The sequence below is a fragment of the Drosophila tropicalis genome, unplaced genomic scaffold (assembly GCF_018151085.1).
Source record: "Drosophila tropicalis isolate 14030-0801.00 unplaced genomic scaffold, ASM1815108v1 contig_694, whole genome shotgun sequence".
Classification (NCBI taxonomy): domain Eukaryota; kingdom Metazoa; phylum Arthropoda; class Insecta; order Diptera; family Drosophilidae; genus Drosophila; species Drosophila tropicalis.
This window is the reverse complement of record NW_027173176.1, coordinates 3,055,327-3,068,269: the sequence shown is the minus strand read 5'-3', so window position 1 is coordinate 3,068,269 and position 12,943 is coordinate 3,055,327. Positions and strand designations below refer to the sequence as shown.

The 12,943-nt window shown below is 44.1% G+C and overlaps 2 protein-coding genes across 2 annotated transcripts; both read right to left on the bottom strand.

Moving 5' to 3' along the window:
- Positions 1–75: 75 nt before the first annotated feature.
- Positions 76–2,258, bottom strand: Ufsp2 (UFM1 specific peptidase 2). The gene is made up of 2 exons (XM_068292425.1): positions 2,129–2,258; positions 76–2,060 (listed from the first exon to the last, which is right to left on the bottom strand). Exons 1-2 carry the CDS (start codon positions 2,165–2,167, stop codon positions 270–272), a joined length of 1,830 nt encoding a protein of 609 aa, XP_068148526.1. The 5' UTR covers positions 2,168–2,258; the 3' UTR covers positions 76–269.
- A 421-nt stretch (positions 2,259–2,679) lies between these two features.
- dop (microtubule-associated serine/threonine (MAST) protein kinase dop) lies at positions 2,680–12,859 on the bottom strand. Its single transcript, XM_068292948.1, is given in 10 exon segments — positions 2,680–4,436; positions 4,439–4,801; positions 4,865–6,326; positions 6,394–6,809; positions 6,877–7,273; positions 7,336–8,028; positions 8,030–8,588; positions 8,657–9,785; positions 9,876–10,658; positions 12,704–12,859. Coding segments are annotated over 9 exon segments (6,333 nt in total). The 5' UTR covers positions 10,570–10,658; positions 12,704–12,859; the 3' UTR covers positions 2,680–3,816.
- Positions 12,860–12,943: the final 84 nt, after the last annotated feature.

Here is a 12,943-nt window from a genome sequence, read left to right as displayed (position 1 = left end):
TACCGAAACTGGAGGTAAGTTCAAAATACAACATTTTGTTTTGTTTTTTCTTTTTTTTCTAAAATATCCACTACATTTTTTTGTTTGGAATACATCTGTTTTTTATTGCAAATATGGTTTTGAGAGTTATAAAGTACATATACATACATAAAATACAATTATATAAATTCTTCATATACTCATGACATATACAAAGAGCCCACACATATGGAAAACATTAAAGATCAACTTAAATACAAATGGAAAAATAAATCATCTGTGCTTTTTTGTTAATATAGAATCGGTCTCTGAGGCATACAGAGATTATAATAACTGCGTTTATCCCAAAAATCCATGCCTTTCCAACCGCACCAGCCTTTAATTTGTATGGTGGCCAAATCATCGGCTCCAGTGTAGTGGGGATCCAGTATAAGGAACTTCACTTGGCCACTCTGAACACAGTAATCTACGCCAATGATAGTGTGGGCCAGGACTCCGCCTCCAATCATGACGGGAGTGCCCTGTGTTTGGAAATGCATAGCCAGCTCGGATGCAATTGTCGCTAGCTCAGCACCGGATGCCACATGAAGAATCTTGGAGTCCACATTGAGGAATCCCTGCAGGCACATGCTGAGCTCTGTCGAGCCAATCCATTGCGTGGAGCCCACAAACGATGCTGGTTTATCGTCGATTTTGTGCAAATATTCTTGAATCTGCAGATGAGTGGGAATGGATGCATTGGAGTAACCCTGCAGCAGGAACCAGGAGCAAATGGTTTGCAGTGATCGATAGGCACACCCCCAGCCCTTGTCCTGAACCTGCTGCTGTAGATAATGATAGTAATGGTAATTGCCATTAACTAGATACTCCTTGCCATCGGCAACGCCACTAGGCCGAAGCCCCAGATGAGTATTTAGAAGCGGTGTCCATGGCGCTTCTTCCAAATGGTTAATGAATTGACATTGATTGGCCCGCCGGAAATAAGGTCGAGAAACGGGCAACGAGAATTGTCTATGGAGTTTCTTTCTTCTCTCCAACATGCTTGGATCGTCATCCTTTAAATCTTCTAGGTAAGCACAGCTCAGAAAGTGTCCAAACTCCTGGGGATAGAAATGATAACTTTTCGGCACCAAAAGCTTGCCGCCACTCTCTGACTCCTGCAGATATTCGTTGAGGCTCTGCTCGAACAGCCTCAGGGCACGGCATATGCTTTCGATTAGAACATCGTAGAGACGTAACATTTTGGTTTTCTTACACAAAATGGCCATGGCCTCCACCTCGAGCGGCAATGCTACTTTTGGCTGTTCTAGGGCGGTAAGACATATACTCAGGGCCGGATGGGGCTGTGACTGAACTGTTGTTGCTTCTCGCGTCCTACTCTGCAGGACATCCAAATTGACAACCTCGTAATCACATCCGACTACAGCCAAATTTCTGGATTTATCTTGTGTTTCTTTGTCTTGCTTTTTCTTGCTGCTGGCCGTTCCCGTAACCGACTCCCGCTTAGGCAGAAGTTCCAATAAATTTTCTATTCTTGATTCACTGGTAAATCTCTTATCCTGGGGACCACAACTCGTCACCCAGATATTTGTTTGCGGCACATGAAACACAAGACTGCCATCAGCTACCCGCTTCCTAAGTACATGCATCTCTCTGGACAAGGCTTCGGGTGTCTCTGCCGTTTGTAAATTAAAACCACACTGCAATCGTGTGAAACAGAAATCATTGTATAGCTGTTCGGCCTCCATAACCTCGTAGGGCACATCCTCCAGTTTGCCATGGACAAAAAAGCTAGCCCGCAGTCCCACCAGGGTGCCGAGTTCACATTTCAACAATATGGGATTATCCGTGATATCCACCGATGAGATCACCTCACTCAAATGAGCTTCAGCATCCGAACAATCACCGAATTTAACCAGACCACAAAGATCCATTTCGGCTGGAAATCTCTGCAGCAATTGCTCATAGTTCAATTGACCTACGCTTGACTCAATGTTAAAACTCAACACCAGCAGAGTGCCGTCACCATAAAAGACTCCATACAAAACGCCGCTGCACTGCAGCTTCACACGCTCCAAACGCTGAACGAGATCAAAGGCGGGAGGAAAAGATGTAAAGATTGCTTTAAGCCACTTGCCAACACACTCACCTTCAGCAGGAACGCTGATATTTTTAGTTTTGGCAGCATTATTGTGCAAATTGAGGGAAAAAAAAACAAAAGTTTACACCTAAAAGTGCACAGCTGGCAAAAGTGTTATCGATAGCCAACGATAACGCAATCTCTCATTATGACCGCATGACATTGCATTTATTTACATATTGTCCTTTTCTATGAACGAGATTCGTTTAAAAAACTAATTTTCAATCAAATTATAATTTGTGTACCTTAATTTAACGAAATTTAATTAAAACTTTAAACAAACTCCGGCTTATTATTTTATCAGTTTGGCATTAAACTAGTCTATATTGCGAAATCGAATCTTGTTGAAGAGTTTTTTATGTTTTAGTTTTAATTTATCATTTTTGCAATAAACTATAAAGACAACAAGGCGTTTTCTTTGATGTATGTATGTATATAGCAGGAATTAAGATGAGCAGAAATCCTACATTTTAAAAAGGATATTTCCAAAATTATCCTGAAAGTTTCAGAAATAAGTTTCAAATTCATTTTGGCAAGGGAAAACAAATAGTAGAAATCAATTTTACACACACATATAACATTTATTTTATTAAATATATAGTTTTTTGTTTTCTTGTTTTGTTTTAATTGAATTCGACATAGTGGCGTTGTTGTTTTTGTTGATGTTGCATAGTAGATTAGGAGAAAGAAACGTTTTAAAAATAATGTTAACCCGACACTTGAGCAAAGCAATTATTCTGGTAACTTGACGTTTTTTGTTTTACTTTCTTCTCGCTCTCACTGTCGCTTTCTCTGGCTCTCTCTTTCTCCCTCTTTTATTTATAATGCCATGGATTCTATCAAAAATGTTAAACATTTATATATATACATATATATATATATATATATATATTACAATATATTCAATAAATTGCGTGCTGTGCCTCTTAGATTTGCTTTTGTTTAAACTGGAATATCTTTTCATCATCATCATCAGCATTGTTACCATCTTCTTAGATCCTCATTAACTTTGCTCTCATACTTTCTACTAATTTACAAATATGTATATAAGTCTATATATATAGGTTTATATATATATATATATAGTAATTAATCGGATTACGAAACATAACTACAAGCTACTAGTATTTAGTTGTTGGTTTCTTTTTTTGTTTTCTTTTTCTCATAAATTTTCTAATTAATTTCATTGCTAAATTGTAATATTTTGTTGCGCAAATTACATAAAACAGAAGCTTACTCCAAAGAATTACGATTAATAAACACGCACACGCTCACGCACACACATTCAAATACAAATCCCTTGAATTTCAGTTTTGAGAATTGGGAATTAATCCCATTTGCTCTTCCTATGCGCAATTAATGGCGATATTTAAAACACAGGCAACCGTAACCCAGTGGTTCCCTTTCATTTCCGTTCGCGTCTTGTTCATCGACTTTGTCCTGGCGCTACTTCTTTTGTTTGGCGGATGGAGTCGGAGTCGTTGCTGGCTCTTTCCGTACTGGCGTTAATATGGTTACACTGGGGCTGGCGTGCTTTGTCGTTGTCATCGAAGTTTTACAGGCACTGGATGGGCTGGGTTTGGATTTAGAAGCGGCATTTTGTTGCTGTTGTTGTTGAGTTGGTTGTGTTTGACTTTTTAACTGTTGGGATTTAAATAAGATTAAATTGTTGTAGGTTTTATGTTTTCGATTTCTTTTTACCAATTTCGATCTTTTTTAGCCTTATTTAGGGTTTCTTGATTTTGATACCACATGTCATCAATGCTGCCGATGGCAGTGAATTTCTGTTTGTCCGGCGTCTCTAGCGTTTGTGTGGGCGATGAAGAAGACTCTCCCTCGGCGTACTCCTCAATGGCGGGCATAAAACCCTCGGACACACTACTACTACTGTCCTGGGTGCTGGTGGGCGAATCTTTCTCTTCTGCGATTCGGGGCAACAGTTCACAATTGGCTAGCGAGATGACAGCAGCATCCGAAACTGTAGTAGCAGCGGATGGAACTGCTGCTGCAGTGGTTACTGCAACTGCCACTGCTGCTGATTGCCTTCCTTGAGATTCCTCGGCATTTACATTGACGGGCTGCTGGGATGGTGGGCCAGCGGCTGCCGTTCCGGCTGCACCACTAGCCCCGCCAGAGCCAGCCGATGGCCTCCAGGTGGTAGCCACCACCCGTTGATGTGTCGGCTGCTTAATGGGCGGCGAGCAGCAGAGGGGTGATATCTTAGTCTCTGCACTGCGCGGATGCAGTCGATCTGGGGATAGAGCACGTCGAAGCAACGGTGAACTTGGTTCCGCCGATTTGGTACGTGCAAATCCCCCTTCTTGTTGTTGGAATTCGCAGCCGCTTGCAATGTGGGCAAAGTACTTCCCGGACTGTACGATTGTGTGGTATTTGATGCACCTGGCTGATGACCCACTAGGGGAAAGGCCAGGGGCGATGGCGATCGTGTAGGAGAGGATGGCAGAGGCGATGGCGACGGTGTACGTGCCAGTGGGGATAGTGGTATATGCCCCACCGATTTCCTTCGATTGGGCAGTGAATTATTGCTTGTAGTATGTAAGGTTTTTAATCCTCCAGCTGGATTGGCGGCATTCGATGTTGTGGGAGCATGTAACTTGTGCTTGAGACCATGTAAGGTAGATGGACGTTGATAAAGCTGCGGCACAACCCCTGTGGGAGACACTGCAACAAGAAAAGATTGAATGTTATGAAATATTTTTTTCCAAGACTTTCCAATATACAAACCTGGTACATTTCCCACTGAGGTGGGACTGCTGCCAACAGCAGCTCCTACATGTGGCAGGAGCACAACTTGATTGGTGGGTGCGGCCAATGGCAATTGGACTAATGCAGGTGTTACTCCTCCTCCTCCACCTCCTCCGACAGCTCCAGCGCCGCTATTAGAGGCACTTGAACCAGTCGGTGTATTGGGCGATGAGGATGATGGTGATGTGGATGAGGAATTTGCCGCCGATTGGCTATGATACGATGAATCCAAAGGTGACAGATTCCTAGCCGATGGCGTGGTGGGTGAACTAGTGCCAGCGGAATATTGCTGCATCTCCGCATTGGCACGCTTACTGCTTATCCTACGGAAAAGCGACGTCTTTCGCTTCTTATCATGCTCTCGTTTTGTTTGTTTCTTTTGCCGATTGAGACCCTTCTTGGCCAGCTTGCTCTGCATGAGATCACGCTTCCGACCACCGCTCTGTATGCTGGTATGCTCCAGAGGAGTGGCCCTCAATGTAACATGTTCGCCGCCACTGAGAAGCAATTGCAGTACTTGGGTATGGAATAGCCCCTGGACAGCTTCTCCATTTACATGAGTTATAAGATCAGCTGGCCGCAAACCGGCCTCAAATGCCGGACTACCCTCATCTACGGCCATTACCAAATGATGCATCGTATAGAAATCTGTATCACCATAATACACACGTATTGTGTGCACAGTGAAGCCAAATCCACGTGGGCCGCGACGTATAATAATGGGCGGCTTTAGATTCGTTACCAATGGTGAGAGTTCTCGGCACGGCGACGTGTCCCTGGAACTGGCCGTGCTCGAACCATTGCCTCCACCACCAGGCGACTGAATGCCACACAGTTGGGCGGCCAATTGCGAATTGTCCAGTGAAGTCATAAGTGAGAGACCCAAAGCTGATGCCGATTTCACAATTGAACGGGAACGATGATGCTTCATGCTGCTGCTGCTGCCACTGGTACTGCTAGTGCCATCCATAGATTTCGGTTGATGTTGCAGAGCCAACGGCGATTGCTCTCTCGGCATATTTACATTCTCCGCCGACGAGCTGCCCGCCGAAATAGTCTCATCCTCAATTGAGATGGAGAAGCGTGGCAAAATATCACGGGCGCAGACACCCTTCCTCTTGCGATTTATCTGGGGCGAGAAGTCATCGCTATCCGTTTGCGAACTCTCCGGTGTGCTGCGTGAGAAACTACTCACAGTTGTTGTAGGTGGTGTAGCGGCGGTTTGGGTCGGCGGCGGTGTAGCTGGTGTGCTAATGATCGTCGTCGTGTTCGGTGGCATACTGTGACGCTGTTGCAATCTTTGTACAGTGGACGTCGGTTGCTGTAAATAATGCTTGAGCATTCGCAGCTCGGCATCATTACCAATTGTAACATTATGAAGAAGTTCGGGTAAAAATTCGGCATCCGGGGTCGAGGGTACCTTCAATTGGCTAGAGGAGAGCTGTAAGGAGACATAAATTTAGTTCGTTTTCTCTCTCTGTGTTTACTTTCTCGCCTTAGTTACTTACATCCAATTTACGCAATTGTGGGGTATTTAAAAATTTATTAATCACTCCATCATTATTGTTGGCTCCCAATGTACAAATGGCAGTTGCCGTTTTTAATTTGGATAATGCTCCTGATGCTGCTGCTGCTGCTCCTACTCCCCCTGCTGGCATCATTGTCATTGATGGCGTCGTTATGGCCGACGATGAAGTGATCATTAATTCCTGAGCCCTCGATGGCAATGATGTCAGCAATGTTCCCTTGTTTACTCCATCTATTGTGGTTGTGGTGGTGTTGGTGGAACTGGCATTCCGTGACCAACTATAGTGTTGTTTTCTATATTGCGGTGTATATGAGTTGAAGCTACCAAAGACTGGCGTATCATCAGTATCATCTGTATCCTCGCCGGCCAAATCATGATTATAGCGATCCATGCGTGCTGCAGAGAGGAGAAAATAAAACGAATCAATTGGGATTGGGATTAGCTGAATTGTGTGTTAGCTTACTGTCAAAATAGCTTGTGTCATCCTCGTGCGACAGTTGTGGAACAAATTCAGCCTTCTGACGCAACAATGAATTCCAATCCATGCCCAGGAAATAGACATGTTCCTTCATCTCTAAGGCTCCAGTCTGTGTGCCCAAACGATCACGTGGATTTTGTTGCAACAATTGTGTTATAATATCTTTGGCCTCCACTTGCACCGGCCAATCCTCGCTATCGGGCCACTCGATGTCATCATTCACCGTATGGGCAAACAGTTCCTCGGCCGTTTCACCAAAAAAGGGCACACAGCCAATAAGAAACTCGTAGAGTATAATGCCCATAGACCACCAATCGACTGGTTTGCCATATCCCTGACGTAGAATAACCTCTGGGGCTATATACTCGGGTGTGCCGTAGACCTGAAAATCCAAGTGAATTAGTTTATGTGGTTAAGAAGTATTATCGATTAATGAGAACTCACCTGCTTGTCGGAAAACTGTCGTGTCTCCGAGTCAATGTAACCCTCATACAGATTGGTGGCCAATGACATTAAACCCATTTTGGATAGACCAAAATCGGTTAGCTTTATATGACCCAATGCAGTGATAAGCAAATTATCCGGTTTGAGATCACGATGGACAATACCATAGCTGTGTAGATACTCTACGGCTAATACTGTTTCGGCAAAATAGAATCGTGCCATGTCCGCGGGCAGAGGTCCAATGTTCTTTAAGAGTGTACCACAATCGCCACCCTCCACATACTCCATGACCAGGCAGAGATGTTTCTTTGTCTCGAAGGAGCAGTACATGCTGACCACAAAGGGATTATCGGCAAACGAGAGTATATCACGTTCGGCAAACACTTGTTCCACTTGATTACGCAGGATGAGATTATTTTTATTGATTTTCTTCATGGCGAAGCGTTGGCGTGTGGTCTTGTGCTTCACCAGATAGACGGCTCCATAGGCGCCATTTGAGATCAGCTTGACAATGTCAAAATCATTTTCATGGGGTAAAGGCTGGGCAGGCTGCAGCTGCTGGCCAGAAGAAAGCGGGGCATTAGCATTGGCCTCACGTTCATTGAGTTGACTAATAGCCAGAGCGAAACTGGGTGCCGGATGTGAATCTGTTGGTGCGACTGGTGTCTGGGGGGGGTTGTGTTGGCAATTTGGCCTGCGGTGTGCTTGATCCGCTGCTGGCACTCGGATTACTGTTATCTAGCAGACCATCCAAGGCCAGATTGCTCAATTGCTTCGCTGCGCATGTCAATGGCGAATTAAGCAACAAAACTCCACCGCAGCCACTTGAATCCTGAGATGCCTCCACTGTAACCTGTTCCGAGCACATTTGCTGCGTTTCCCTCAGCTCCTGCTGAAGTTCAGCTATAGGATCACGATTTAGGCCCAATTTATGTATTATATATTGTGGTATATCAGCTTTTATCACCGGCATAGCTTTGGCATGTCCCTCAGCTGCCTCGAGTAGTTCGTAAAACTCTTGCGGATCGAATTCCAGGCATTCGAGCAGACGTGCCGGACGAGAGATAATTAAAAGAAGTTTCTTAATCACTCCACTAAGCTCGGCTGCAGCCTCTGGTGACTTTTCCTTTGTCTCGACCAGTAAACGTTCCAGATTATCGCTTAATTCGTAGAAATATTGCGATGTTATCAGCTTGGCTTCCGATTTATGTAGGCAATCACGTGCCATTTCCAAAACCTGATGATGAACAAACCTGAAACCAGAAATGACAAGGACTCGATGAGTGCACACGAAAGGAGGCACAATGCTTATTTAGCTTACCGCACTATGGGCTGAGAATCTCGAAAGCTGCTGCATGCTGCACTCTTGTTTTCATTGATAAAATGCTTCAAACGCTCCTCCATCTGTTGGGTGGCCTTGGGGAAACGTTCCTTGTAGAGGGTATTCATCACGGCAATCTCGTTGTCGATAATGGGTGAACGAGACGGACTGGATAAAGAGCGCGAACGTGGACGAAAATATGGTGACATACGTCCGCCAGGAATAGCCTGTGAGGGTGAGCTATTAGCTGGCTGACCACCACCACCACCAGGACCAACACCTTGCTGGCCACTGCAGACCAGATTAAGCTCGGCACAGCAATTTATGCAGCCGTTTACAAACTTTTGCGGGTGCAGCTGGACCAGCTTAGATGATGGTTGTTGTTGTGTTGGCTTTTGAGCGGCGGCCAATAGCAATGCACAATGCTTGGGACAATGCTGCTTCAAATGCTCTGCACAACAGGCTCCAGCAGCGACAGCTGCTGCATCCTCTTGGACGCCAGCGGCAGATGGTGCCGGCGGCGGCAATTGATTGAGTGCTTCCTGGCTCGAGCACTGAGATGATAGATTGGAGCTGCCTGGCGTGGTGCCATAGCCGGATGAGGGCAGCGATGCCACTGACCAGCGACGACCGTCGACCACACCGCGACACGAGGCTATCCTTTTAATGGGTGCAAATGCAAATGGCATGGGTGAATTGAGACGTGGACTATCCACTGGGCTCGCTGAGTAGGGCGAGTGGGCACGAGATCCGGTCACAGCTGCGGCTACGCCGGCAGCATTGGTGACCAAACTGAGACGATGATGGGCCACACCGCTTGATGAGATGCCAGAGGAGGAACCGGAGCTGCTGCTGCCAGTCGAGCCACGCATTACCACACCATGCAAATGATGATGATGATGATGCTGCTTGGCCAAACCGATGCCAGCACAGCTACCCGAACGTGAGATATTGAGACCAGGCGAAGCATTTGCCGTCGCCGCCTGAAACGATGACTGATTGGAAGGCGGAGCAGCGGCCGCAGCAGCAGCAGCAGCGGCAGCCAGTTCTTGACGAAAATAGTTTCCAGTTAAACATGGAGCGGATTTTCCCAGAGAAGAATGCCGCATACGCCATAAATTGGAGGCCTCTGGACAAAGATAGAGAAAGAGAGAGAGAGACATAGGGGCAAAAGATTAGATGTTGGGAAACCTTGACATAAATCTCTTCAAAGGCTTACCACTACTGACGGCCCTCAAGGAGTTTGTATGCTGCTGATAAGAGATTTTGCGCAGCAAAGCTGTATAACCACGCGAATGTAGCGAACTGGAACTGCCCGATAGGCCGCCCGACGAGCTTTTCGTAAGATTCAGATTCCGCATCATCGAAGAGCCATTGGTGCTGCTATCATTGCCAATAGACAGCTTTGCTGGCGATGTGGGCAACAATTCCAAGCCACTACACGATTTGGCACTGCTATTCGACGACGAGGCGCCAGCTGCCAATGCGGCAACTGCTGCTGCTGCCTCCTGATCCGAATCATCAAAAATGAGGACTCGAGCCGAATAACTCGATTGCGGTCGTATGCGTGATAGATTCGCCGAGTTCAATTGTCGTTTGGCCACAGGACTGCCACTTAAAGTGGGACCGGTTGTGGCAGCCGTGCTATTGCTATTATTGCTGCTATCAATGGACATGGATATGACATCATTGGCATCGATCTCACTAGCGATACTCCGATTAATGAATTCCTCCTCATCACGTTGCGGGTCATCACCCTTTTGAGGAGTTGAGGTGGATATTTTACTAGATGTGGTGGTGGTAGTGGTGGTGGTGGTGGTGGTTGTGGTGTTGCTGCTGCTGCTCCTGCTGCTGGTGGTTGTTGCTCCCAGAGCAAGCGATGACGATGACGCAGTCTCCTGGCGACTCATCATGGGATCTTGATCTTAATTCTTGCTCTTGTCTATATGATACTACTAGCAGGCTTGCATTTTCCTGTTCCTATTGTTGCTCATGGCGTCGGCTACAAATAGAGACAAAGAGAGAGAGAGAGAGACAGAGTGCGAGAAAAAGACAACATCAGTATAGCAAAAATAAATTAGCATATAGTCGACGAAGCTCCCCAATTTGCTCCCCACCTGCCCACCATCTCCTCCTCACAAATGTGCATATTTCTTTTGCACACACATCCGTACTGGACCCGGGGCCTAATTAATCTTGTTGAATTTTCATTATCACACACAGCAATATAAATATAGAAATTGTAAGCAAAAAAAAAAAATTAATAATAATAAAAATACAATATCGGAAGCATTTTAAGATCAAGCCAGCCACTTATCATACAATATATACCTAAGTATATATATTAGGGTGCCCTGGAATTGCAAAATGATGGATTTTAACTATGTGGACTGTCTTTCTAATAACAAATTGAGCCAATTTAAAGTAGCGCGTGCTGTCAAGATCATGACTATATATTAGTATACATATGTATGTTTACATACATACATACATATATATATGATGTATATACATACATACATATGGGGGGACGTCTGCGTCAACGGATTTTACTGAATCGATTTCAATGGCCTCTTAATATGACGCACTCAATTTGCCATGTCTCACACAAAAGTTGACAATATAGTATATTTTATAGTATATTGTACATATATATGAAATCAGAGGGCAATACCGAATTTCGTATACACTTTGTTATACTAAGATCTTGTTGGATACCCCTCTCAGCCTGAGATCGGAAATTAATAACTTTTTGATCAAATATCCCCTCCACTAAATTATTTTCGGAATGATTGTTTCATTGGTGTCTGATTTCGGACGGATTGCTTCTATAGGAGGGCTTTTTTGTATTATAGTGTAGTCCGATCCAAATGATTCAAGAACATGCAGCAAAAAAGAAGTCTATAATCAAAGGGAGTGAATGCTCTGACTCAATCAGATGATAATGTTTAAGAACGTATGTATATATGTATGTACATACATATGTACATATGTATATGTATGTATGGCACTGCCTCCCTCTAGAGGCTTTAAACTTCAAAGCAACATTAATATATCCTACTTTTAGAAGGGTGTAGAAAAGGACTAAAGTTCCTTTATTCCAAACAGAAAAAAAAATTGACTATGCATATGTGTATATGTCTAATTGGATAGTTTTCTTTTCAAGTCGAGTCACCTGAGGTACATATATATGTATGTATATGGCGAATCTTCTAATTTAATGATAAGTGCGTGTGCTATGTCTGCCTGTGTACTATATACAATATAAACTTGACTAAATCGATATAAATGGCCAATTGCATGGATTGCATAGCGCGGTGAACCAACTGCAAGACATGAAATGTCAGTTCCTATACCTACATATATATTTGTATATGTATATGTTTGTGTATGTATGTATGTAAACTGTAAAGAGCAAAAAACCATATGATGGTCGTAAAGTTCTGCCCCACCGAGGTTTCTTTCTCTGTCACAACTGCGCTGTCGACGTCGCTGCCGCTGCCTTGTCGTAGTCCAAATGTATAGTGTCTGTGGTTATCAGTTTATAAGTTTGTTTTCATTTTATTTATATATGTTTAGTGGCATTTATTTACATACTAATCGCGCATGCTGTGCATGTATGTGTGAGTCCGTATTTCTCTGTTGTGGCTATGTACATATTTGTTTAAATTTCGCCCACTTGAGGCGTGAGACGCGCGAGTTATTCACATGATAATTGAATTCGCATTCAGATTTGATATTTGCTTTTAAAATTTTTTATGATTAGACAAGGTAGATGACGAAGGGCAAAAAGGATTTTTTTAATCCAATGACTGGGCGAGACTCCTTTAGCAGAGACCTCCACATCCCCCTTGTAAGTGGGCCGCCCACATCGAAACCACAGACCGCGAGCGACAGAGAGCGTGAAAGAGAGAGGGCAATATCGAGACTGTGAGAGTATGAAAGCGCCAGAGAGGGGGCCAATTGTCGTTGTCAAATTGTCTCCTTTTGTTATTTATGCCCTTCGTTTTGGTTTTAGATCACACAATTTTGGTTTATTAACTTTACTTTGAAACGCAGTTTTCGAGCGCTGATGGTAACACGCACACACACTGGCGTGCAACGCACACACGCACAACAAATGAAAATTTTATATTAAAAATAATACTTTTAACACCGAAAGAAAAAATCGTTGTAACCAGTGTTGACAAAAAAAACTTTTGTCAGGTGCCAAATCTAGAGCTGGAACCAGTGGTCAAAGGAACAGTGTTGGAAAAGAGTTTATTTCTTTGATTGCCCTTTTTGTTG